Genomic DNA, 26,725 nt, shown 5'->3' with positions numbered 1-26,725 from the left:
TTGTAAGTAGCTTTAGATAGAAACACCAGACAGATGAATAAATGTACATTTAAAATTATTTGACATTATTTAGAAGCCTCGGGCTCAGGTATAACTGTAGATAAATGTACGGTTTTAGTAATATTATCATATATTATCATATGTATATAATATATATATAGATTATCATATATAATAATACATATCTAGATTTAGATCCCGAATGAGCAAGCCAGAGACAGCAGAAACAGGACACATGAGAATAAATCACACTCAGAAGGGAACCTGTTCACTTCTAGGTGATACTTGTGGGAAAATCATGGGAAATAAAAAATTAATACTACACCTGATAAAATTAGTGTGGGGAACTTTTGTGCCATCCAATGCGCAACAACTACAACACTGTGTAACACAGTGCAACATATATTAGTTTAAATATAGGACAGCATTGCTATATAGCATAGAATGGATCACAGAGATCAAACCTGGAAAGAAGTGAGAACCAGGAGACTAGGAACAATGAAACGCTGTGATAACACAGCCAAGACAAATAATGAGATATTGTGGTCAGAGTAGTAGAAGAGCTGGTGAAATTTTTTCAGTCACTGCAATGCTTTAATGCAGGAAGACATAATTCCGCTCTCCCTGGGGAAAGTAATTTAGCTCACGCTTTATTTAAGAGAAGGCGGGGTTTGATTAACAAGTCATACACTGAATGATATCCCTGATGTAATCAATATTTGTTAGCAACACTGGCTTTATTTGAAACAGCCAGCATTAATCTGTCTCAGCGGCTTTTGGCAGATGAGCTCTGCAAATATGTAAATGTAGTAAATGTGGGATGACTTAAATACTTGTTATGAACTGTGATAATTATTAACATTTCCTAAAGCTTCGAGAAGCAGTGCTCAGTCACTGCAGTGAGTTGTTTAGGTGGGGGAAAAATGGAGCTTACTAGAATCTCAATTGAAACTGCAATTGTGATTTTCTGTGGAAAAAAGAGAGAGGAAAAAAAACTAATATTGACTATTTGGTCAATATCAAATTGTTTCCATGTTGGTAATTTCATTACCAAGTGGCATCATAGTTATTAAATTCTCACAGAATGTAATTATAATGCAATGAATCTCATTCAGCACATGGTGTTGGCAGAATTTAGCAGTGACCCAGACATACAGTAAACACTGTATACGTCCCCTGACTATCAAAGACTGCAAGGTGTTGTGCAGGAGGAGTAATAAATACCTACAGTAACTGTTGTGCTGGATGGATCTACAAATTCCCACAACATTTGTTATGATACAATTGTTAAGTGATGATGAAAGGATAATTATGTTACAATTAAACTGGTTGCAATTGTGTCTTGACCTTACAAATGCATTTTAAATAGAGAATTACTGATATGGGAGGTAAAGCATATCCCAAATTCCTTAAGACCTGATTCAGACACTTAGATTTTACATTACTGCCTACTCAATGGTCAGTTCCTTTTTTGAATACCTTAAATTCAATCTCTTGTATGTTAAAGAAAGTAAAGAACAAGAAAAGCCAGAGAGCAAGAAAGAAAAAAGGGAAAAAAAAGTTGATCCTGCTTTTTATGTTATGGAATATTCTATGGCAGGGGTTCTCAGACTTTTTGTAGTCAGGAGCCCCTTTAACTGTTAAAATAAATTCCATGGACACGTTCATTTTATGAACATTATTTAAATGAGTACATTAATATTTTGTCTACTTATTAGACCCATAGAGCTTTCTAGTCCTGAGCTTATCACACACAGAACATACTAGGTCATCTGACCTAATCTGCTTATTTCTGAGATATTGAGATTTGGATTAAACTCATTCAATTCAACTGGCTAATAACAATAATAATAAAAAACAGAAAACTGAATATAATAACTTTAATAGCAGTGAGTTGTGATGTTCACTGCTGTAAGTATATGGAACCCCTAGCTATGCTTTACAGTCCCTGGAGGGTCCCTAGTTTGAGAACAATTATTCTATGGTATATTCATGTAACTTTAACGTATGGTGCGGTATACTTGTACACTTTGCTGAAAAACTGATAAACAGCACTTTTTTCCTGTATCCAGGTCTCCTTGACCTTTGAGGTATAACTAACTAATACACTGAAGATTTTACAGTCATGTAAATCTTTTCTTTGTTTGAAAAGTCAATGCCAAGCCTTTTGAAATAGATAGTATTGTGCAACTGCAAATGAAGCACCCCAAGTTGTGTGCAGACTGAAAAAAAAAAGAGGGGAAAAATGTCAGGGTGGAGCTTACAGTGAAAAAACAAGGTAATAAAAATCCTCTGCAAAGCTCACAAAAGACTGTATATATGTAAATCCACCTCCCACCTCATTCATGTAAAAAAAGCCTTTCATTCTGACAAGACATTAACTCGGTGTATCTTTTCCACTTTGAGTATAAAGAATGCTAGCTTCTGTTTTTGTCGCTGTGAAACACAGCCCTGAGGCGAACCAGAGGGAAGAAGAGCGCTGAGTGAGAGGACACAGTGGGGGAGCTACTGATTTTACAACAGCTTAGGAACAGAGCAGTAAAGAGCAGGGAGGACGCCTATGGTGAATGATGGCCGATCCTGCTGTTCTCACTGTCCATATGTGAGTGTCCATCACTCACAGGCAGCCAGCATTCGACTGCAGCCAAGCCTCCTGGGAAAGTTTCCTCTGCACCCATCTCCTATTATAGCAGCAACTGGGTGTAAAGCAAGACTGGCTTGATGTTAGGGGCCATTTGTAAATGAATTGGTTAGGGAGAGATGGCTTGAAGAGTCACACTCCCACTGAATTGTGACTCTTTTATTAGTCTGAAGTAAATGACCAGAGAGAGAGAAAGATTAATAAGAATATCTTTTTTTTTTTTCATCCAAATTATGCACCGGCCAAATCTGAAGAGGCCAATAATTAAAGAACTTATTTAGGTTCAGTGAAACAATGTTATTTTGCAGTGCAGTGCAACTAACAGATGCACGATTGTGTTTACCTCTTCATATACAATTTGTTAACAAGTCTAATGCACTTCACTGTCCTAGAAAAAAAGCGAATGAAGCAACAGGCTATTTTTACCCCTGGGCAAATGTGCCCAAGCTGAGGCACCTGCTAACCACCACAACAACTCCAGCAAGAGGATATTTATTTTGATCCAAATATTATCTCTACTTCAATGGGTTTTTTAATTTTAAAGGCCAAAATGAGGTAAAATTGAAAAGGTTTGAGCATGACACTAGCTGAGAAGCATGTTTATTTCATTACTTTGTCACTTGACACCAAATGGTCAGCCTTCAGCCTGTGTTACTCACTCAACTCAGGGACTCGCTCTCTGAAGTCACTGCTATTTCAGTGTATTTTCTCCCACTGAGTCTTGGCTACAGCCATGCCTCTATTGGAGCAGGGGTCTTAACCGTAAGTGGGCTTTGCTACTCTTTTTTGTTTCCTTTCAGGTATGAACAATTAAAAAAAAGTGTTGCCACAATGTGAAATGAAAGAATTTAACAGAAGGCCATTCCTGCAAAGTTGTGGACTCACAATATGATCTGGATTTTTGCTGATTGTGTTCTAGTCTAGAAGAGTTGGAAATAATTTAACTACTACAACATGGAATCCAAGGCCAAAAGGTAAGCAAAGTCATCAGTTTAACTTTTTTGTTGCTTTTTTGCTTTTGATTTTGATATATTTCGATATAGATTAAAGAAACTAATTAGAAAATATATTCACCATTCAAATACCATTAGGAACGTTTCTGATATGGTATTGGTATCTCATTAATTCTGCTATTATAAAGCACAATCTTCATATTATTTACTTTAGATATAGCATTGATAAATAGGCATGTATCTTCAATAAAGCATGGCTTCAAGATATCATGTTCTATCAGAGAAATTGGATAGGTTCATAAATATATCTGACGTTCAAGCAAGTACAGAGCAATCAGACATTTTTAGTGCTGGGAAAGGCTCATTTGGTGGCATTTTTATTTCAGAATCACAGTATGCAATATGGTTAATATAACATTTGTGATTAAGATTGGTTTGTCTTTTTTAATTTTATTTTATTTTGATCAGTACTGTATGTGGGTTAACTGAATGCATTTGTAATTGAATATGACATGATGGTGCTTGTTCCTGAGTGGCAGTCTGTGCCAAGTGATAAAAGAGGATTTTAGAGGAGTTATTCTGGGTCATGGATGAGGACTGTGCAGCAGCTGCAAAATTAATGGAAAATAATAATGACATATTTGCTTATATTATATATAGCTATTACTAGGTAAAATATCCTGTGAAATATCCTGTGAATTTTATATAATACATGCACATTAATCTAATTATGTAAGTCTAATTATGTACTAGTCTTAATGAATACTGTATTTAAAAGTAAATAAAAATAAAAAAGTTCATCTTTTTTAAACAGAAAGTGGGAAGTAGGACTCTTATATTTTTCACTGTGACAATGCAATTAAATATGCCTAATAACTAGGTTTCAGATCCTTGAAGAGATGACTAAATATATACTTACAATGTCCAAAGGGTGTTATTATTCATTCAAAATAAATTCAGCTAAAATATAGAATGAGATCATTAATTACATTGTGGAATATTTTTTATTGAATTTTAAATAGTTTCTTAACTTTCAGTAATATTTATAAATATATACAGTATATTGATATATAGCTTTTATACTCAATCCTTAATTCAAAATGGAAAGCATCTTGCTGCGCTAAAAATAATTCATGTGATGTAAGTAACACTCTTTCTTGTGCATAGCAACAGCGTGTCGCTATTAACCACAGGTCATAAAGGTCATTATTGAGACTTATACTGCAGCTTGATAGCAATGTTTTATGAGACCTGTGACAAATTTGTAGCATGCATAAAATGTAAAAATAATAATAATAATATTAATAATAATAATAATAATAATCAGGAGTGTTAATATTTTAATATCTTTTTCCTTAGAAATCAGTGGTCTGTTTAGTACTGTCTTGTGCCACACTTTTGACACTACTGTCTACTTCTGTTGCAGGAAAGAAGCACAACCTGTTCACCTTTTGCAAGGTGGACTGCTTAAAAGCAAGACTTCATAAGTAGGCAATCTCAGAGACCGATAGAAGCAACTGTGTCCTGCTCATGTGAGCAGGTTTTTGAAATGAGCTCTCTGGAAAAGCGCCAAGCAAACCGGCGGGGAAGCACACATGGCCCTCGCAAGTGCTCTGATGGCATCAGTGACACATCGAGTGTGGGAAGCTTCATGGATGATACAGACAGGGAGGTAAGCAACCTCACTGATCGAGCCTTCAGGAGCTTGTGTATTGGAGAGGATGCTATCTACAATGACTTGGAGGTTTCCTCCCCTGCTGATCAGCACAAAGCCTGTGCTCAAGAAGCCCTACAAAAGAAAGATTTAAGGACAATCTGCCAGGAGTCCTCCTCTCATGGTATTCAGTATGAGAAGGCAGAGAGAAAATCTGAGGTGGCCTCAACATTCCAGCATTCCTATGTGGACGTAGCACAAGAGCATGTTCTCAGAGATGAGAGTTTGTCTTATATAAGCAATGGCTCTATGGAGGCGATGTGGCAACAGAAGAGAAGCTCTTCCAGAGTTTCATCGCTCATTAAAGCCTTCAGTTCAGGGGAGAGTAACTGTGACAGTGGGCCTCCTGACACTGTAAAGGACAAATACCGAGACTTTAATAACGAGTCATGGGACAAAACAGCTCTGCTAAGTATTCAGAGAGAACTGTCTGAGTTCTCTTCTGGTTACCATCCGAATTTTAAGTCAGGTCCTTTACAGTCTTATGGAAATCATTTTCATGCAGTGGCCCGGATGAACACAGCAACATCCTCAAAAACAAAGTTCAAGGCACCTAACACCACTAACTTTTTCTTCCACAGTGAATTCAGTCCTTTCCAGTTGTGGAAGGATTATAACAGGTTCCCTTTCGAAAGGCGGGAACCATCAGGGTTTGTGTCAGCCACTGAATTTCCTAGGTGGTATAATACTCCTCTCTACAAAGAACTCACAGCCACACACAGGATTTCAAGCTCTCCAGCAGAAGGTAGGCAGTTTACCCGAAGAAAAATTGAGGACATTGCTGCCTCTCAGCGCTCTAGGTCCACGGTAATCCAGAAAGCCTCAGCCATAGAGAAGAGATGTGAGTCTGAAATGGCATCTAACTGCCCCCCATGGAAAAATAATAACTTTGTGAGAAACAAATTGCCAAGCAACAGGCCCTCCACAGTCTCACCAACCAATGAGAAAGTGCATAGGCCAGATTCTAGCTTGCTTTATCACAGTAGACATACATACGAGATTCAACACAAAGTAGGGAAAGTGGGCAGTAGTGAGATGTCCAGTAGAACCACCCCATTCAACATTACTCAGCTTCTGACACCTGTAATTCCTGGAAGACAAGAAACAGAAACATCGGAAATTCTGCAATTTGCACATACTCCCTTGGTTTCTGAGTGTGACAGTGACCTGAAACCAAAGACTAATGCCAAACAACTGCGTGATAGCTACAAATCCAAAGCATCGAGTCTATTGTTCAACCTTAAAGACAACAGAAAACGAGTCAAGAGCACTTACAGTCCTACGAAATTTAAAGCTTCAGAGATATCAGATCGGAATAAGCAAACATCAAAGGTAGAAGGTCGTGAATCCAGACTTTCAGAAACATCAGTATCAAAAGTGCCCAATCAGGAGCATTCTGCAGCTCCTGATGCTTGGGAACTTTGTAGCCCAGTCAAGCCAAATTATGAGCTTTCCTTACTCCAAACTGCAGAGCACAAACATGTTGATAAATCACATAACAGTATGACCTTAGTGTCTCAGTATGACACTGCAAACTGTAATATCTCTTATTTGGGCTCCCAGAACAACCATCCTGATCAGCTTACTAACAGAGGGAGTGACCATTATGAGTTATCAACAAATTCAAGACTTGGTAATAGTGGTGGGAGCCCAGTGGGTCACATTAATGACGGTACTAGGACATTTGGCCCAACAAGACTGGAAACAGAAAACATCTTTTCCAAAGCACAACTACCAGCACATCTGTCAGCTGAAATGTCAGCAAAACAAACTTTCTGTAGGAGAGAGGATGCAGGTCATCAGAATTTCAAAGAGGTGAAGAACTTTGTGAGAAAACCAAGTCTTGGATATATCAATAATCAGGTGACCGATGAAACCCTTTCTTGGAAAAGTGTAGGACCAGTAAATATGGCGAACAAGGAAATGGATAATAATAATGGGATAAAAGATGCACTGCCGTATAAGGGAGAAATAGCTGCACTGATAGAAATGGACAAACAGAGGAAAGCCACCACTAAGCAATATTTACCTTCAGCCAATGAGAGCTACACTATGAGAAAGGAGACGTGCATAAATAAAGAGAATGAGAACGTAAATGGGAGTTGGCATCCAAAAGACAAATACATTCAAGACACAAAAAGCTCTTTCCAGACATATGCCGATAAACATTTCTCAAACAAGCAGGTAAAAGATGATCATGCAAATACACATGCAACATCTCAAAATTTGTATGAATTTCAACACAATGGTCTGCAAAAAATGGCATCTCCTCCTAAAGCGGCAAACTTTCCAAGGGGATCAGAAATTACGAGACATGAAAAAGATGAGATTTGCCTTCAGAGAAACATGAAACATGCTATAAGTGATACAGAGACTGAAAAGGATTATAGTAAGAGAACACAATTTTTGCAATCAATGGAGGAGAAATATCGATATAATGAAGGATCTGTTGCTTATCAGCCATACAAATATGATTCAAACAAACAGTGGCATATTGCAACCACTGAAAACAGACACACTATGGGTGAAGAGTGTATGTCAAGACAATTGCAGCAATCTGAAATGAAAGCAGAACAACCAGGTGAATCAAATTACATACACTCCCTATCAAGGACGTCTTGTATTCAGCAGCAAAGCACTGTATATTCGCAAAGAACAAGCCAAAGAAATTTGATAACAGAGGACAGAGCCAAAACTGAGGAACACAAGCCAACCTATTCAATTGCCGCCAGTCACAAGCAGGGCAATATGAGCACAGACATTAACATACCAAATAATCAAAGAACTTTGCAAAATAACCGTTCACAAACAAGAGGGGACAGATTTAACATTAACGATATTCTCTCTGTCAGAGACAATGAACAAGCAAAAAGAGTCAGAGAAAATAAACACAGTTTTAATGGTAGAGCTGTTGACCCAACTAAATTAGAAAATCTAACTTCTCCAGTTACATCTGATGTAGCCGAGGACATAGCAGCTAAAACTGAACCATCTAAAGTTCAGTCACAGACACAGCAAGATGGAAATTCCCACTGCAAACATGAAAATGCAAATGTATCATATGGCTACGTTAGAAAGGAGTCACATATTCCAAATGACGTGAAAGAGAGGTCAGGAAAAGACATATTTATAAGTAATGAGAATGATAAGATCACACCAAGAGCAATTTCATACAAAGAAAAAGGACAAACCAAACAAGAGATACTCACCTCAAAATTAAAAGCACATGCTCAGAAGGAGATATCAGCAATTAAAGAAAAAGGCCTTACTAAACATGCTATTCCATCAAGAAATCCAGTAAAGCAAAGTACAGCTGTAAGCAATGAAAAAGGACAAATAAACCAGGAAGTTCTGTCATCAAAGAAAGAAATTACTGCAGAAAAACTGAATCATCTTTTTCAGGACATTACTTATTCAAGTGTTCCCTTATACAAAGAACAAAGAAATCAAGACAAGGATGAGCCAAAATATGAATCTTTTACAACAGAAAAAGTGGAATTATCTACAACAGACATGGGCTCAGAGAAAGACAAAGTTGCTATTGTGAAAGAAAGGACTAAGATTCAAATGATAAAACCTCAAGAGGAAAAGATTACAGAGGTAGACAAGAAAAACTGTGAAGTCCAGAAATTTGTTAAAAATTATGTTCACCAGCCAAACATGCAATCCAAAGAAAATCAACTTAGCAAACATACCAAAGACAATGAGAAAGAGCGATCTACAAATGTTAATGTTGTTGCGAATGGAACAATTCTGGCCAAATGTTTCTCAAGCTCTCCAACTCTCCAGGTTTTCAGTGAGGAGGAATCTGTCAAGAAGGAAGATAAGACCTCATCTAACTTGCCCACAACATACACTTCAAATAACACAGAATACTCAACATTTAAAGCGAATGGCAATGAGAGTCCCAAACATGAGGTCGTGGTAAAAGCAGCAACTAACCATCTTGCACTGTACAACATTTCAGAGAAAGCTATAACCCTTGAATGCTCTGTTAACAAAGCAAAAGAACAGCTGTCAAATGTCAACACAGATAAACCTACTGCTGATAGCAATGCAGCTTCTCTGAAATGCAATGATTTGGCAGAAACAACCAAAAGTAAAGATGGCACAAGAAAAGAAAACTCTTTAATGCCACCAAATGTAAGACAGCTTGAAATGAGTACTAGACAAGACAAAACTCCATCAGATTGGACAAAAGATGAAGTACCTGCTGTTGAGGAGATAGTGGGATTTACTGACACCAAAACTGCTTTCCCTAATAAACAAATGGCAAATACTGAACAAGAATGGGAAGATCATAAAAGTGCAGCTGGTGGAATCAATGAAAATCAGACAGTGCTTTCTGAAAGTTCACCAAAGACCAATAATCAGGTGTACTGCAAGCCAAATACAGAACCCCCAGAAAAGGAAACATGGCAAGAAAAAGAAGACATTCAGGCAGAGGCTGTGCAAACATCTAAAACAAATGATGCTTTTCTTCAGCAATTTCAGAATACTGATGTTACTGATGATACATTGAAGTCTTCACAAAATACACATGCTAGCAAAGAATTGGGATATCAAACAACTTTAAGCTTAAATAAGGCAGTAAGTATGAAACTTGATTCTTCAGAGGAGAACAAACATTCTCTGCAGCAAGAACCAAAACTAAATGAGCTGTGCTGTGAAAACAGTGAAGTCCAAGCAACGGTGTCTCAATTAAAGTTAAAAATCAGACATGAAAATCAAAATCAGCAAATGATAAGGGATAAAGAAGTAACTAAAAATGACAATCAGCAACTACAAGACAGTGAAAGATCCCCAGACACTGAACATCATAACCAAAAGGAAAAAGATTTCCATGAACATATAGAAAATACACCTACGGAAAAGAAACAGTCCAATGATGACATAGGAACGCATAGTAGTAATGGCTCAAAGTCCCCAGGCACTGAACATGAGAAGTCAGAAGAGAAGCTTTACATGCCAATCAATACGATAAACAGTAAAGAGCAACAGCTCAGTAGCCACGCTGCTCCAGACAAAAGTGCTGACTTTACTAATCCAGCAACTGAAAGCCACGTCATTCACATTGCAAGCAAGCAAGACAGTTCACCAGTGGATGAGCCTGTAATATACAGTATATGTGTTTCAAGCACATCAGAAGCTGTTTCAGAGGATGAACCTATAATCTATAGCATTTCTGTGTCAAGCTTATCTGATGCTTCCATGACAACTGGTCCAGAAAACCAAGAAAATAGTCAAAAACAGCTTTCAGTAGAGCAAGTAGAGAAAGATGACAAAGAAACATTCGGCAATAAAAATAAAGAAAGTGACTTCCATGAAAGTAAAGAGGATAGTAAAGAGGTAAAATTGCTTTTAAACAACGATATGGCAGAACAAGAAACTGTGGTAAGAAAATATGATTTCCCTGCAAGCAAAGATAAACTTGATTATTATAGATCAACAGAGGTGGACAATATTAGTTCATCTTATGAGAGTCTCTTGGCCAAAAATGGGCTTCCTAATGGAGATACAATTCATCTGGAGTCAGACCAAAAGGAGCAGGATATAAAGCATGGAGATGAAAAGGAAGAATCTACTCATAACTCTTTACAAAAAATACAGAATAATACAAAAGATAATGACCCTGTGGCTGTTGAGAAAATGTTGACATCAGCTGATTTCACTAAAAAGCATTCTCCAGAATTGAGAAAACCAAAGCCTCCAGAAGCCTCCCCTGAACTTTTGAGGAACACTAAGGAAAACCATGAGCAATGTGTTACTCACTCTGAGCAAGAGCATCAGACAGCTAATGGAGGAGCCACACAAAGAGCTGATGGAATTGTGTACACTGATAGAAACACTAAACAGGATGTTGCAGAAAAACAAGAAATCCTGATGTCAAAGGTTGTACCAGTTTGTGAAGACGTTGTGGATACTCAGTCAGCAAAGCAAATCATGGCAAATGGAAATGTTCAACTGAAGGAAAACAAGCAAGTCGGACAGAAAGTACAAACAATGGAGACAGGACTGAAAGAAAATGATGATGATGTAGTTAACAAAAATACTGAGATGGTAAGAGTGAAATGTGAGAATGATACACAACTTACAGCTGGATTTAGTTCTGCTAACAGCAGCAATAAGTCACTCAATCACTCACGCGATGATTCACCAAAACCCGGTTCTAAAATCTCTACAAATGATTATCAGATCAGGATTAAAGCCCAAGACACAGAAGCATCTTCAATTCAGAACAGTCAGAGTGCAGTTAATCAAACAGGCAATACAAAAAGCCTCATGTTGCAATACAGGACACAAGAAGAATGTGAAAGAGATGCCCTCAAACAAGAGAAAGAAAGCAAAGAAAGTCTTCAAACCGGAGATAATAAGGCTTTACAAAACAACAGAAAAGAGTTGGTCTGCAAAAGCGAATTCCCAGAACTTGAAGTCAAATTCATGAAAAGCAATGAAGTAAAAGTCAGTAGGGTGATTGATTCACAGAAAGAAGTTTCAACCTTCAATAATGAACAGACCAAAGAGAATGGTAGTGTTAATCAGAATCAAATCAAATATGCTGCTGGAAAGACAGATCAGAGTGTATTTACAGTGCCAGATATTCCACTGGAAGCTAAAGAAGTGCATAAAAATGACATAGAGAACCAAATAAAGGCAGATACTGTGAGTACCAGAGGGCCTGTGCCACCTAATAATGTAAGTGAAAATGCTCAAAGCATAACACCTGCAACAGTCACAGGAACAAAAGCATCATCTGCTCCAGGCATGACAGAGGTTGACTTAGAAAGACTTGAAAATGAGAAATGGAAAAGGGAACCAGCACAAAAAGAAAGAGAAATCATAAAAGATGAAATCACACCATTAAATAAAGATCCCAAGACAGCATCATCTGTAATTAAAGGTCTCAGAGATGCAGAATATGAATCCAGTAAGAGTGATAAAAATCTAAAAGTGGCTAAAGCTCAGCCACAAGACAAAAAAGATGATCACTTTGAGAAGCTCATAACTGACAACACTAGAAAAAACAATGGACAAAAAGAAATCAAGGCTGGCATTGGGACATTTAAAGAGAGTAGTGATATCATTAGATGGGATATGGAAAGCAGTGGGAAGGTTTTAGGAGACAAACACGATCAACATAGAAATGTGTACCATCCACAGAAAGATGCTCTTCCAGAAAGAAAGGGAAATACTTATGATGGAAAAAACACATTTGAATCTAATCAAAACAGTCAATATCATGATACAGTGCTTACAAAAAAAGTGGGAACCTTCACTAAGACTGAGGTTCCACAGAAGGAGAAGAAAACGACTAGGCCAGAAATATCAGCTTTAGCTGACTATGCTAGGCTGAGGGTTATCTCTGCTGAAGATGACACCATTACTGAAAAGGATTTACTTCAAAAAATGAACACATATCAGAAGTATAATTTATCAGCTGTGGAGCCACAGAAAGTAAATGTTTCCATGTCCGTGGGTGATACAGAGCAAACCAAGCAGCTGTCTGTAAATAAGAAGTCTGAGAATTTGAATGCAACAGCAATGCCTTTACAAGTCCAGGAACGACGAACATACAAAATTACAGATGAGATACTTGCGGGACATAATCAGTCCTCAACCTGGAGTGAGAGCAATGCTTATCCAAAACTTGGATCATTGGCTAAAAGCCCAGATGATCGAGTATTTGCTGTAAAAGATAAAGAAAGCACCAAAGAAAAGACATTAACCAACCAGATGCAGTCAAACACTAAAAAATCTTTGACTGCACAAGACTATGGATATTCAAGAAGCCATGAAGTGTATCAATCCCAAAATCCTCGAGCTACTCATCCTGTACAAACACAGATTGAGAGCAAAAATGACCCCAAGCTAAAACAGCCAGTTAATGCAAACATGGTAGAAAGGAAGGTTTATCCTCAAGTAAAAAATTCACAATCAGTACCACAAGTGTCAATTGGAACTGAACTGAATAATGCAAATAGACATGCAGATAACCAAATAAAGGAGGAAGTGAAAGATGAAGAAACAACAGAGGAGCTACAATACTACATTGTCAATGCTATGGAAAGTGAGACAAAACCTAAAAATAATCACGAACCACTTTCATCAAGCCACAAAATTACTTCAAACAAAGACTTAACTGAAATTCATGCAACAGCGTCACGGTCCAACACTTCTTCTCCAGCCATGGGGAAGCCCATCATGTTCAGAGTGAAAGATAACACAGGCAAAACTTCCTCAGTTACTAAAACTGTTAGGCCACGCTTTCACAGATCATTCTCTGAGGAGTTCAGAATTGGCTCCCCACTTGACATCTGTTCAGAAAAAGACAAAGTTGAATACAATCATGAGACTGATCCAAAAGAGTCTGCTAACTCTCCAGTTTTGCATGAGCAGCCAGTAACATCACATCGACTCCCTGGAGCAAAAGAAATCGAGGCTCGAAACAAAATGTTGTCCCCAGGGTTCATAGCACCAAAAGAACCAAGGATCTACAACAGACGAAACCACATGATTGAAGAGGATGAATCCCGATCACTCATCAGCACAGTGTCTGAGGATGTGGAGGGTCTAGCTGCTAGCTCAGTAGTAATGACAGGCAGTAGATGTTTTGGGACTGAACATATTAGACATACCTATGCAAGGCCAGAATCTTCCTGTTATGAAAGACCTGAATCTGCCTGTAGTGACATGAGACCAGCAAGTAAGCCACCTGCTGTTCCTCCTAAAACAGAGAAAGCCCTTCGTCGTGCAAAAAGACTCACTAGCAGGAGAATCAAAAAGGTAGAGGACCACCTGAAATCTGATACTCCAGTACAACCTGAGACCAAGTCCACCCGAACTGTCTCCAGTTTGCCCGCCTCACCTATGGTGCAAATGTCAACACCTCAATCAGTACAGGCCTCACCTCTGATATCACACTATCATGTTGAACCAAATTATGCACCTCCTGCACCTAGCATTGTGGCTCATTCTTTCCCAATGACCCAAAGAAAGCTCCTACAAGATCCAAACTCTGGGCAAATCTTCATGGTGGACATGCCAGTGCAGGTCAAGACGAAGACATTTTTTGACCCTGAGACAGGAAAATATCTCCAGCTCAATGTGCGTCAGAGGGCCCAGGGCACCTTGTCACAACCAGCATCTGTGGAGGTGTTGAGTCACCCGTATGTGGTGTACCCTGGTTTTCTGCCCATGTCTGTTTCTGTCTCATCCTTACCCTCTGTAAGGTCATCATCCCAGATGTCAGCACCAGCCACGCTCACAGAGGAACCGAACCAGCTAAAAGCAAATCAAGAACCAAGTGAACAGGAGATTTGTGAACCAGAACGTCACAGAAATGTCCAGCAGCACAACAGACCTGTGTATAGGACACGTGAACAAACTGGCAGGGAACTTTTGCGCACTGAAAATGTCAGAATGACTCCAAGACAAACACATATCATAACAATGAGTGAATTAGAGGACTTTGCAGTGGAGAACACCTGACTGATGTACACATGAATAAATGTATATCTGACTTTGTGAATAAGAACTTATTTAAGGATTCATTAAATACATGCTGTTTGAGAATGATTTTAAGGTTTGTTTTTAAGCTGCAATATTTCTTTGCGGTTTTGCTATAAGATAAGAAGTGCTATTTATTTTATAAAGGAGATATGCATTCCATTTTAGACATAAATTATAATAACATGTAAATATCTCACAAATCTCCCCAGTCTTAAATGACCCACGTTCATTCAAAGAGAAAATTTATAAGACACTGACATTTTGGCATTAAGTGCTTACCAGATGCATTGCACCACAGAAACAAAATAAGACCTCTCTTTTTGAGGAAAATGTATATATATACTTACATACATATATATATATATATACAAAATTGCTTAATGTTTTTTTTTGCAAGGTTTACATTGCAAAATTCACACAACTCAACTTGTATGGAAACTGGTGTGAAAGTTTAACCTTAGAATTAGGAGGTCGTGGCTGCAGCTTTTTCTGACTTTATTTGTGTGAAATGCAGCGAATACTCCCTAGTCCGTTTGAATTTCTATGAACATGATTGGCTTAAGGCTTTAAAATGTGACAGTTTCTTTTATACACTTACATTTTTCTGTATTTCAACATATGTGTGCTTTGTAAATTTCCTGTTAACTGAAATTGAAGCTATTTAACATCTGACAGCATATAAATTGCATAAAAATAAGATTTGCTCAGTGATTATGGTTACACCAGACATTATGGTTACACAATTTTCTACACAATCATGGTCCACATTATTGATTAAAATGTCAATTGTTTTATTTCAGATTTCTTTTTAAGCTGAATGACTCTTTTTATAGTGTTTTAGAGTTCATTCAGTGATAAGTACATATAAGTAAAATAATATGATGTCTCTCATAATGGTCTGTTGCCATATAATTTTGTTACTATCACTAAAAATAAGTAGTCCTTGTCATTTCATTGATAATTCATTTTTTCAATGCAACGTTTAAAAAGGTTTATTTCTTGTAGCGCCAGGTTATTAAAAGAAAAAAAAATGAATGCAAAGTGTTTGCAGAGTATTTTGTTATACGCAATACCACTAATTTTATATCAAACATGACATTACATTAATATTCATTATGATATTAAAGCTGAAACATTGCCTTCTGCATTTTTTAACTTCCTTTCACTGGGCTTAATATTCCTTCTTCATCTATTACTGCTGGATTTGTTTGAGTGCTGAATGTTACAGCATCTGAACAATGGACCACTCTAGTGGACTGAGATAGTATTGTACCCTTTTAGATCACTTTCCATGATGAAATTTTATAGTCACTTGTGCAAGGCTATATAATACATAATTTTGTACAAAATAAATTCTGTAGAAACCTTTAGCAATAATGAATTTTTTATGATCTGTTGCTATTTCAAATTCTCAGAATGTAGCATTCATAATTTATAATAGGCTGGTGTCAAGTTGCAAAATGAATACATACAAAATAACTAAGAATCTTTTCTTTAGTACATGCATGTAAAATATTTAATATCTAGATTAGCAATGTACTGACCACAATTACAAACACAAATTTCCCTTATTATATGATTGTGTTTAAAAGGAGGTTTCGAGATCATCATTAGATGTTTTTGTTTTATTTCTGAGGAAAGCATAGGGAAATATTAGGACATTGTCAGATGCATTAACAAATATATATATATATTTTTTTTTTACCACAGATGAATCCAGTTGATTGAGTTATTGATCTTCTATTGCAGGAATGGGCTGTTGTGGTACATACAAATGACCTTATCATAGCATGTGCAGCAGGCCTACATCTCAAAACTGACAGTGCTCCAGAGTTTGGATACGGCGTCACTGACAATGCATCATTAATGGAACAAAAAAACCCATTAAGACTGACAAAACAGAATTTAAACCAAATGATTTTTGTTATCATTTTTTCTAGGTTTTGGCTACTCTCCAGTTAATTTAATATAACAATGCTTTTCTGAATGTATTAAGAGAATGTTGAAATGTATGTAATGGCACTGAATAATCAATAATCCACACGAACATGCAAATATTACTAAAACCTCTCTTCAAACATACAACTTTTGAGTGTTTAACTCAGAGCAACTTGTTTGTTTCTACAGTGCAATAACTAATTTGAAAGCAGATTATTATTGAAAAAATTCTCATCCCCCCCTTCCTTAAGGTTCCCAAAAAGGAAATGTCAGTTGATGCAAAGGGAAAATGTCAAGTTGTCACCTGAGAGCAAATTAAGCTACTGTTAACTTAGTACCCTTGAAGGCTTTTACAAGGTGTTTTTTCAGTAGTTAAAGGTTCCACTTGGAGTCCATTCTAATACCAAAATGCTCAGTTTTAGGGTTTTTACCCTCTTAGGAACAACAGAAGAGCCTTTACTGGTTATAGATTTAACCTTTTTGTGGACATGTAGAAAGAGGACTGACCTGCAAAATTTACTATAACATTTAATCAATACTTCCAAACACAAAATAATTTATTAACCTTTTTTTAACTAGCCCATTTCAACACCAACAATCTGACCCTCTCAGTTGATAATAATGTATTTACATATATTCTGTCTGTATCATTTTGTAATTGATATATAATATTTAGATTTACCACTGAGGCCTATGTACAATATAAAACACAGCATCAAAACAATATTAGAAATAAAAATGTAAATAATACATCACAAGACAAGGTCAAAGCAGGCAGTTCAAAATGAAATATATGCAGTGCTGAACAATGTGTGTTCCCCCTGTCTGTCTATATTGTGTGAACCACAAATGATACCCGTAATAAGACGGAAGATGTCTATATTCTGTATGTATGCGTACAACTTTGATCTGCTACTGAACAAGCCAGAATTTCATTAACATTGGTATACAAATAATGCCAATATAGCTGAATTGAATTGCTACAAATGTAATTTAATAAACAGGTAACTGACAAGAATGGCTCTATGAAGAACCAAGATATCCAATTTAACTTCATATATGTTCAGTTATTTTTATAAAATTTCAGTAGTAAATAACTGATCAAATTGGTCAATTTTATCAATTTTTTTCTATCAGCCTTGAAACAAGTACCATTTCTATGAAGTAAACCCAAGAAGAAACCAAATTATTTTGTCATCATGCAACAAAATTCCTAAGTATATATGAACTGCTTCATTCCTTCGGAGTGTAATATTTTACAGAAACATCATAGCTCTAAGCTGGGCATATACATATATATATATATATATATATATATATATATATAATCTACATACTGTATATTCCTCATGAATCCTGGAATTAGGACTGACTTTCCTCTTTAAAATGTATAATGTGGATTGAATAATCCTAAAGTAATCCACAATTAAGTTAAATTAAAGTCTATTTTCAAAATTTAAATGTTGAGCACACAAATTCACTTTAATATACATTTTAGAGAAACACAAGCATGCTCTGGCAGCACACAGCTCTTCTGACATTATCGAGCTCTGCCATGTCAGTAGGGTGTTGCGTCATGAATTATTAAGACAGTACTTTGTGATGATACATAATTCCATATCAATTATTCATGCTAATGTGTGTGTAGTTTACTTAATTGCGTTATTGACTATCAAAAGTAATTTCCTGAAAATCCTCAAGGACATGAATTTAATCAGTTTAAGTCCTTTTCAGATGCAGTCCTATTAAGTGTTGTACATTCACGTGTCTGACCCTTAATTAGTGATTTTCAATGGAAGTCAGTGAAGAAAATGATGATTGTCTACTGATACTATGATAACTGATGATAACTGATACTATTTGAAAGGATTGCACAAATGAGTAACATACTAATTTTACTTTTTGTAACAATTCACGCACTCTGACTCTCGCAGTATTGTGACTTTGAATGCTAAAATTGATCTCTATTTTGGAAACATACCAGTGAACTACCCAACTCAAGAGAAAGAGAACTACCCAAATTCAATTACACTTTTCAAAAGACCACAATGGGATACAGTGTCTGTCTTATTGTCCTTAACACTACACCAATAACTGCATTTAAACTATATTTCTTTGTCACTCTTTCATATCTAGAAAATATCTATAGCCCAGCATAACTGCATATACACTATAGGCCAAAATTTTGGACTTAAAATGAAGTTATAATGACTAAACATAGAGCCAGTTAAACATCATGGGACCTCCAACAGTGGACAACTATACCAAAAATTTAGTTTTTTTTAAATAGTAAACCTAATAATATACATCTGATTCAGACATTCAGATGCATCTGAACACTTGACTAATTCAAACAGATGTGTTAAGAGTTTCTTATAGACAACAATGGTCAATGCAAGAGAGTGTTATCAACAAATATGATGATGAGTAAATTACTACAAGATAAAGGATTACTTTAGAAAAAAAAAAAACATTGTCTCTGTTTATTTAGTTTTTCCTAACTAATATATGTTTTGGAAAAAGAATCACTTGCTTGCTACCAGCCTGTAGTGTATATTCTTAGTGTCAGAAATAGCTGATTAAAATATTTGTATGTATAACCAGCTTCAACTGAAAGTATACTGATGGTCTCACAGCATGAAAGGCACCTCATGAACAGTAAAGCCTGTGCATTACGCCATCACAATAAGCTTCTACTTAGCCTCAGTAAAGAGTCTATGCATCAAATGTGAAAGAGTCAGTGGTTTAGCGAAACTAAATAAATAATAAGACCAACCCTTGCTTCCGTTTTTCAGCTCTACCTTTCGTATACAAGGAAGTTAATTAATAATTGATAACAGCCAGATGGTGTGTGCAATAGGCAACAGAAGACGTACATTAATGTCTACATGTTTAATTGTTTTAAAGAGCATGTCAAAACAGGACCAGAGTGAGAACACTCACAGTCTGTCATTGCCTTGCAGATGTGATGACAACAAGAGTGTCACATCCCATGACCAGTGAGACGAAATTGCTTTTACCAGATCAAGAAAACACAATAGATATACACTTGCATATTATTTCACATTAGGCCATTTATATTAGCGCACGGTATATATATATAATTTTTTTTTTTACATTTTAGAAAAAAAATTGTCCTTCACACAATGCAATTTTTTACATCACCTGACTTTACAGTATACAAGGCAGTATAAGTCCTACATCAAAGTGGCTGGAAAAATATATGAATTCACATTGGCAGCCAGGGTAAATTCATCCAACAGTCTCTCCACCATTAAAACCATTTACAGTGCCAAAGGTATATAGGCAATATATCATTCATAATAATAGGCAAAATGTAACGATGATAGATAAACAACAATTGAATAAATAGCTTGATGCACCCACATTCAAATTATAATACAATAGTAAATAACACTGAACACCTTGCCCTGTTGTTTTGACGGCATGTGAGGAAAGGGGCAGCAGGCATTCATTATGAGATTGTAATTCCTTATGTCCAGGAGGAGAAAACGTGCTGTGTAGACAAAAATGCCTCCCTTATTTCTTATCCGGGTTCTCCTTTGGGCAATGCAGCTGCTTTTCAGGGGTAGTTCCCTGGGTTGGTAGCTTTGCAGAACCAGAAGCAGGACTGGAGTCTTCCCCACCCGCTGCATTGGTGCTTTGACCGAGACCAACAGAAACTCTGGCCCCTGGCCCTGGCACGGCCCCAAGTAGGTTGGCTGACTGCAGCAGAGCCTCAGAGTGTTCCCTGGCCTTCATGCGCAGAGCTGCCACGCTGGCTGTCCGGTTACTCTGGCACCCATAGGGAGGTAGGAAGGAGAGGCCCATAGGGTCAGGCACGCAGCAAGAGCACAGGGGGCTTCCTGCTGTAATACACAGCCAACAAACATGCATGTCAGAGGTGTAGATACAGTACACATTATAAATACAGTAAAGATCTCACAGGTACAAACTTGTCATTAGGAATACTATGTTACATCAATTAGTAAATATGTCAAAATCAATCAATATCAAGAAAATCAATCATTGATAGACATTTTAAAAAGATACAAACCAGGGAATTACACAACCTACACAACCTGTAATAATGGTTTGTACTTAGGAATTTGTCAGTATTTGATTTGATAGACAAATAACCAAAATCAAAGAATTTGTCTAATGCCAAACTAAGTCATAAATAAATAAATATCCAATAAATCATTTTAAGTAAAATGTAAATAATTTTAGGCTTATAGGACATAATACAGTCATATTACAGTTAGTTCTTAAATAAATAATGTGATATTGTACATGTACACTATATGCACGATGTTAATTTTGTTATTTTCAATTAGGCCTATATCTTACAGGCAACCGCATACAAAGATGCGGCATATCCCTGATGCATACACACGTTGTGTTACAGGTTATAGAATATTAACTGTATTTGTCATGATATGTATAACCATTTGAAACATCTTACCTTTTAAAGTTGCCACTTGTGACAAAGCCTGGGCGTAAGTCGCAGTGTTGAGAAGAGTCCCAGGCAAACAGGATGGGAAAAAGGGCCCTCCAGCACCAACCGCTCTGTTAACACTGTGCATGAGAAAGAGCACATGGAGTCAAACCTCATGTGAATTCAGTAACGGTGGGTGTTGTACATAAGAAATAGCATCATAGACTTTGTGCCAGATAATCAACACACTTTTGTTGTGCTTCCAGAGGTTCTTTTTTGTTTCTGCTTTGATCCACAGGAGACTGGTTGAGGTTTCTAGCAGAAGGAGTTCCTTCACTCATTTGTTCCTTTGTGCCCTCCTGATCCGAGCTGCCTCTCTCTGTTTTTCTCCACTTTGCTCTTCGGTTCTGAAACCACACCTGGACAGACAGCATGGGATTTATTAACATAACCGTTACAGACTAATGAATATTTTCCTTGCTGAAAATGTGACCACATATACATTTTAATACACTCTTAGAAAAAAAAGGGGGTATTTAAGGCTTTATTGGGCCCCTAAAAAGGGTTCTACTTGGAACCCTTTCTGATAGCAATGCACTCTGTTGTAGGTTTCTTCATAGAACAATTAAGAGTTCTCCCCGGGGATAACTGAAGAACACTTAATGGTTCTACATTTTTCTGAGAGTACTTTCCTTATGATTGCTGTCAAAGCCCTTTAAGTGTCAGCCTTGTATGAGTTGATGGTGACTTACTTCTAACTTCATGAACACAACTGCCGAGCATATGCACCCAAGTTCTTGTATCTTAATTGAATGAAGGTCATTGCCTATAACAACATTTAATTGAGCAATTTTTCATTATCATTTTTTAATGACTTCCTACTGACAGTCTCCCTGCTTCTGAGAGGGAATTGTGATGAAGTCGTTTATTTCCCTATTTAGTGATTGTTTGACAACATCAGATTCGATTAAGGCTGCGCTCTCTAACGCATTAATCATATTTGAATAGGAAAGGGCTATAATGGAGTCATATCTCGACTGCCTGCCCAGCATTGTGCAAAGGTACAATGATGTCAGCAAACAAAAAGCCCTACACACTGAGCATTCATTCAGCATAATAGGAGGCAACATTTTACTGGCAGGACAACAATATTCAGAATGCAATTGTGGCAACATTATCTCACCCTTGCACCTTCCAGCTAGGAGTCATGATCCCCTAACACTGCATGCTCTATAATTGCACCATTAATCTCAATTTGCAGTTTGGTCTTAGTGCAACCAAAACCAATTGACACTTTCCAAAAGGAGGAGGAGGAGGAGGTGGAGGGGTGGCCTGCAACCCTATACAACAAAAAGAAAATTTATTTCCTAATAATAATGTAAGCTTAATATCCCCGCATGCTGCAACTGATTCATGTTCAGATTTAATAATGCGAATCTGGTAATCCGATTAGAGAGGCAATAATTTGTTTACAGTCCCTAATTTACAGCAGCGAATGCCATTATGGCTTTGCCGTCGCCGGGTTTAAGCGATAGTAAAATGACCCTGGGGAGCACAAGGCCAACTATTCCATCTCCTACAATTAGATCTAGGAAAGCCAATAGCAAATGTGGAACGCAGGAAATTACATACGGGTATACGTGGATTTAATTACACCTAGACGAATTTATAACAAACATAATATGTGTACTAAGGCTGCAAAATACGACTGGGGAAAGTTTCCAGATGCGCAGCACCTCAAGAAAAACATTCTGCTTCCAGCCAGTGCACACACAAGCAATTCCACTTCAAACCTTTTTCTTTTTTTTTTTTTCCTGAAGTAAAGAAAAACACCAAAGTAATTCTCATACCTTGGAGACGCGGACAAATTAGTGGAGGACATTATCACTAGTTAATTATGAATGACCGATTAATCAACTTAATCTAATATTGCCCATTATGTTGATGTTATTAAAGTGCGCCGTGCAAATGACGGAGAGCTTTAATTTAGTGTCTTTGGCCAAACGTGCTTAGAGAACAAGATGGGCTTTATTTTTGTTTAGTGCACACTGAAATCATGCATTTTCAGAAAAAAGAAAGGATACTAAACTCTACTTTTCCTTGTCCATGGAGTGCTGACGTTAAGTCTAAGCAGTGATCTTATATTTGACTTTTTAGAAAGATGCATGAAGTGTAGCTTTAAAGCTTTTCCCTAAAATCTCAACCTGCCTTTTTTTCCCAGACAAACTATATCCAGGTTTCCAGGGAAAGACACATATTAAAGGTACAAAAGAAAACACCTCAGAGAAAAGGAAAAGTACAGTTTAGTACTATTTTTCTGAGAGTGCAGTAATTCCATAATGAAGTTTATTCCCGTCACTAGTGCATAATTTCTAAATAACCAGAATGTAGTGGGGAATTGAGCACAAGATTAGTGTTATCACAGAGCAGGTTTTACCTGGACACGGGCTTCTGTCAGATTAATCTTCATGGCCAGTTCTTCTCTTGTGAACACGTCCGGATAGTGAGTCTGGGCAAACACTGCTTCCAGTGCTTCTAACTGCAAAATAAATAAATAAAAAAATTATTGTATTAATGGCTATGAATCATAATCACGATATTGACTTTCCTAGAGGCAGAGCAGCTTCTTATATTATCCAGAACTCGTCTGCATTAGTCATAAGTCATAGACTAAATAAAGATGGGTCTGTTACATCAGTGAAGGTGCCACAGAGCCTAGGGTATTATTTTTTTTTTAAACAAATCAACCATATCTTATTGTCGGAGCATATTAAAACACTAAATAGCTAAACATCTAAGCTGAGCTCGTTAGGCTACCTGTTGTAAAGTGAAGGTTGTTCTGTTTCTGCGTTGTTTCCTTCTGAGAAAACCATCATCGAAGTCTCCAGAGGCATGGCTCCCAAACCCGTTTGAGTTCACTGAAAATATAGGTTAGAATTTAGTTTTTAAAAACAAAATATGGATATATATATATATATATATATATATATATATATATATATATATATATATATATATATATATATATATGAATAGGAAAGGGCTTCATTATATATGTTCATGCTTTTATATTCTATATTTATATTTTATATTAGAATGAACATATTTTTAGCATGAATTTCGAATAATTACTTCAACGAAATTGAGTTGTTTATTTTATAGTTGCCAGTCTGAGGGTCTTAAAACTAACTGAAAGACTGAAATGAGATAATAAAATGGTGAAAAAGACTAAAAGGCATGACATTGACCATCTGTGGCCAAGCAGACGGCACTAAAAAGGCTCTGACTGGAGGGCAAACTGGGAAAAATGTTAAACAAACGCGATGTTGACTACTTCTGAGCATGCACTGAATTATATATATATATATATATATATATATATATATATATATATATATATATATATATTTACATTTTTTATAAAGCATATAATATTGCATTGTTTATATAACTGGACACAAGTTAACACTGGAATTAATTTTGATTTGGAAGTTCAAGTAAAGTTTTATTTGTAAGGATAAAATCGAATAAATGTGTCTGATTCTGATTTTTAAAGACAACACATGTAGGTCACTAGAGGAACAGCGTGGTACCGCGGGTACAATAGTGATGAAATTGTCTTTTTAAACTTTGAGGCAGGTGAAAAAGGTACTCACAGGTATTAGTTCTGCAGCACTCCCCATCCAGCTGTGGGGGACAGTGGAAGTAAAACATCCTGCTTCACTGAGCTCGAAGAAATCCAGCCACAGAATAATCCAAGAGCTTGTGCGGTGAGAAAAATAATAATAATAATAATAATAATAATAATAATAGAAAGGAAAAACCAGTTCTCAGTAGTACTGAGCTTTTATAACTAATTGGATAATGTTTCCACGAAAGCTCTCAGCACAGAGGCTGAAAGTTCGCAGGCAGCTGTGGATAATATTGCAGTGAAAATTACAGTAATATTCATACCTGCAGTAGGAGTTGTGCTGCGATCGGAGCAGTGAAGAAGAGTCTGTGGGAGAATACGAGTTCCTCCTGTTCAGCTTCAGATATCCACCACTTCCACTCCCACTCTTTCTCTCTCTCTCTCTCTCTCTCTCTCTCTCTCTGAACTACTCACTCGCCCAGCTCGCTATTGGACATCAGGATGAAGTGGCCACGTGTCTTTACAGCAGTCCGCGGAATGTGTATGCTTTCACCGACTCGCCTTTATAATCTCACGCGTAATCGGACTTAACCTGATTATGTCTCGCTCTGACTTCTGCGCTGACTGGTTTGGGACGGGGCACCAGCACGCGCGCCCAGTGACACGGTCACGTGGTGCTGAACGTCACGTTCTCTGCAGCGTCTCCCAGTTGCAGCGCGAGCGCGCGCCTCCAGCCCACTTCACCCGTCGCCCGGCGTTGCGCCTTGTTATTCCCACATCATAAACTCTCGCGCACTCAGTGTATTTTTTGCGCACAGTTGCCTTTTATATTAAAAAATCCAGATGACTGTTTTTTGAATTTTAAATTGGCTGTCAGCGCAATAATTGCTCGTTATATGGGTTAAGGGGTCCGCTTTGCGCGGTGATGCGCTCGTCGAGCGCCCGGACGTCCACAGTTTGATTTTGTTCACAGCAAGGGGTCCGAGGATTGATTTGCCTCGCGCGCGTAAATGACGTACACCGGGACCCTTTCAATTACTTTTAAGACGCGCGCGGGACGCAGGCCGCTCCTCCGCTTGTGGAAAATGAGGCTCCGAGTAGCAGCTGAAATTTTGCAGTCGAGGGCGGGATTGGACGAAATCACATAAACGGCAAAAAGAGGAAGTGTAATGGCGCATAATTGGTTCTCTAATAGCATTACCCAAGGATAATAGCCCGTTACGGCCCCCGTGCACGATGAAGCGCTTCCCTGGCGTAAAGCGTTTACGATATTAAAGGAGGGGAATATAATGATATTTTGGTTATTAAATGCGTGTAATTAATTTATGCACAGCTGAAAATAAAGTTGTTATTATGACCTCGGAAAACAAGCATAAGAAAACTAGAAATAGAAAAGCTACAACTTTAAAGTGGCAGGCTATGGAGTGTGTTTAGTTTTCAGGAAATTTAAATATCCTAACAATTCCTAAGCTGTCCATCTCTTTAATTCGATGTCAGCATGTTAAATTACTACTAGTAGAAATAATAATAATAATATTATTATATATTATTATTATTAAATTTTTATTAAATAATTTATTAAATAAATATTATTAAATAATTATTAATAATAATAATAATGAAATAATACTATTAATTTAATACTACTACTAATATCAAGTAATTATAAGTTATAATAAACAGAAGCAAGTGTTCATTATTATTATTATTATTAAATGAAAAATATTCCACTTGGCATTTTAATGGTTCCCCCCTTTAAGTCGAACCCGACTTGCACAGTAAAACACTAGGGGCTTTTGCTAACACACAGAGCGCTGAATTATTTCTCACTCTTTATTTAAGTCATTTATATAAACAACGTTGGTATTCACTCAATTCTGATATTTTGCTGTGTATAACC

At 37.0% G+C, this 26,725-nt stretch overlaps 2 protein-coding genes across 3 annotated transcripts; one reads left to right on the top strand and one right to left on the bottom strand.

Moving 5' to 3' along the window:
- The first annotated feature begins 2,718 nt into the window (after window positions 1-2,718).
- Window positions 2,719-16,176, top strand: LOC113545059 (uncharacterized). 2 transcript variants are annotated; one of them, XM_053232771.1, is made up of 3 exons: window positions 2,719-3,196; window positions 3,442-3,615; window positions 5,021-16,176. In XM_053232771.1, the coding sequence occupies exon 3, from the start codon at window positions 5,144-5,146 to the stop codon at window positions 14,795-14,797; it is 9,654 nt and encodes a 3,217-aa protein (XP_053088746.1). In that variant the 5' UTR covers window positions 2,719-3,196; window positions 3,442-3,615; window positions 5,021-5,143; the 3' UTR covers window positions 14,798-16,176. The 2 variants fall into 2 exon arrangements, with proteins under 2 accessions (XP_053088746.1, XP_053088747.1); XM_053232772.1 differs by having other exon boundaries at window positions 2,719-3,403; window positions 3,561-3,615.
- Window positions 16,177-18,220: 2,044 nt separating this feature from the next.
- On the bottom strand, window positions 18,221-25,444 carry drgx (dorsal root ganglia homeobox). Its single transcript, XM_026943611.3, has 7 exons — window positions 25,149-25,444; window positions 24,851-24,956; window positions 24,012-24,112; window positions 23,632-23,733; window positions 21,444-21,613; window positions 21,222-21,334; window positions 18,221-20,625 (listed from the first exon to the last, which is right to left on the bottom strand). Exons 2-7 carry the CDS (start codon window positions 24,906-24,908, stop codon window positions 20,297-20,299), a joined length of 873 nt encoding a protein of 290 aa, XP_026799412.3. The 5' UTR covers window positions 24,909-24,956; window positions 25,149-25,444; the 3' UTR covers window positions 18,221-20,296.
- Window positions 25,445-26,725: the final 1,281 nt, after the last annotated feature.

This window comes from Pangasianodon hypophthalmus, chromosome 3 (assembly GCF_027358585.1).
Source record: "Pangasianodon hypophthalmus isolate fPanHyp1 chromosome 3, fPanHyp1.pri, whole genome shotgun sequence".
Lineage (NCBI taxonomy): Eukaryota > Metazoa > Chordata > Actinopteri > Siluriformes > Pangasiidae > Pangasianodon > Pangasianodon hypophthalmus.
This window is presented reverse-complemented; position numbering and strand designations above follow the sequence as displayed.

Bases quoted from the DNA above. Each gene is read 5' to 3' on its own strand.
- LOC113545059 (XM_053232771.1), top strand. From the start codon at position 5,144: ATGAGCTCTCTGGAAAAGCGCCAAGCAAACCGGCGGGGAAGCACACAT.
- drgx (XM_026943611.3), bottom strand. From the start codon at position 24,908: ATGTTTTACTTCCACTGTCCCCCACAGCTGGATGGGGAGTGCTGCAGA. The intron at 24,113-24,850 runs GTGAGTACCTTT...CTATATTTTCAG, and splicing joins GTGCTGCAGAACTAATACCT to TGAACTCAAACGGGTTTGGG. The intron at 20,626-21,221 runs GTAAGATGTTTC...TGTGTATTACAG, and splicing joins ACAAGTGGCAACTTTAAAAG to CAGGAAGCCCCCTGTGCTCT.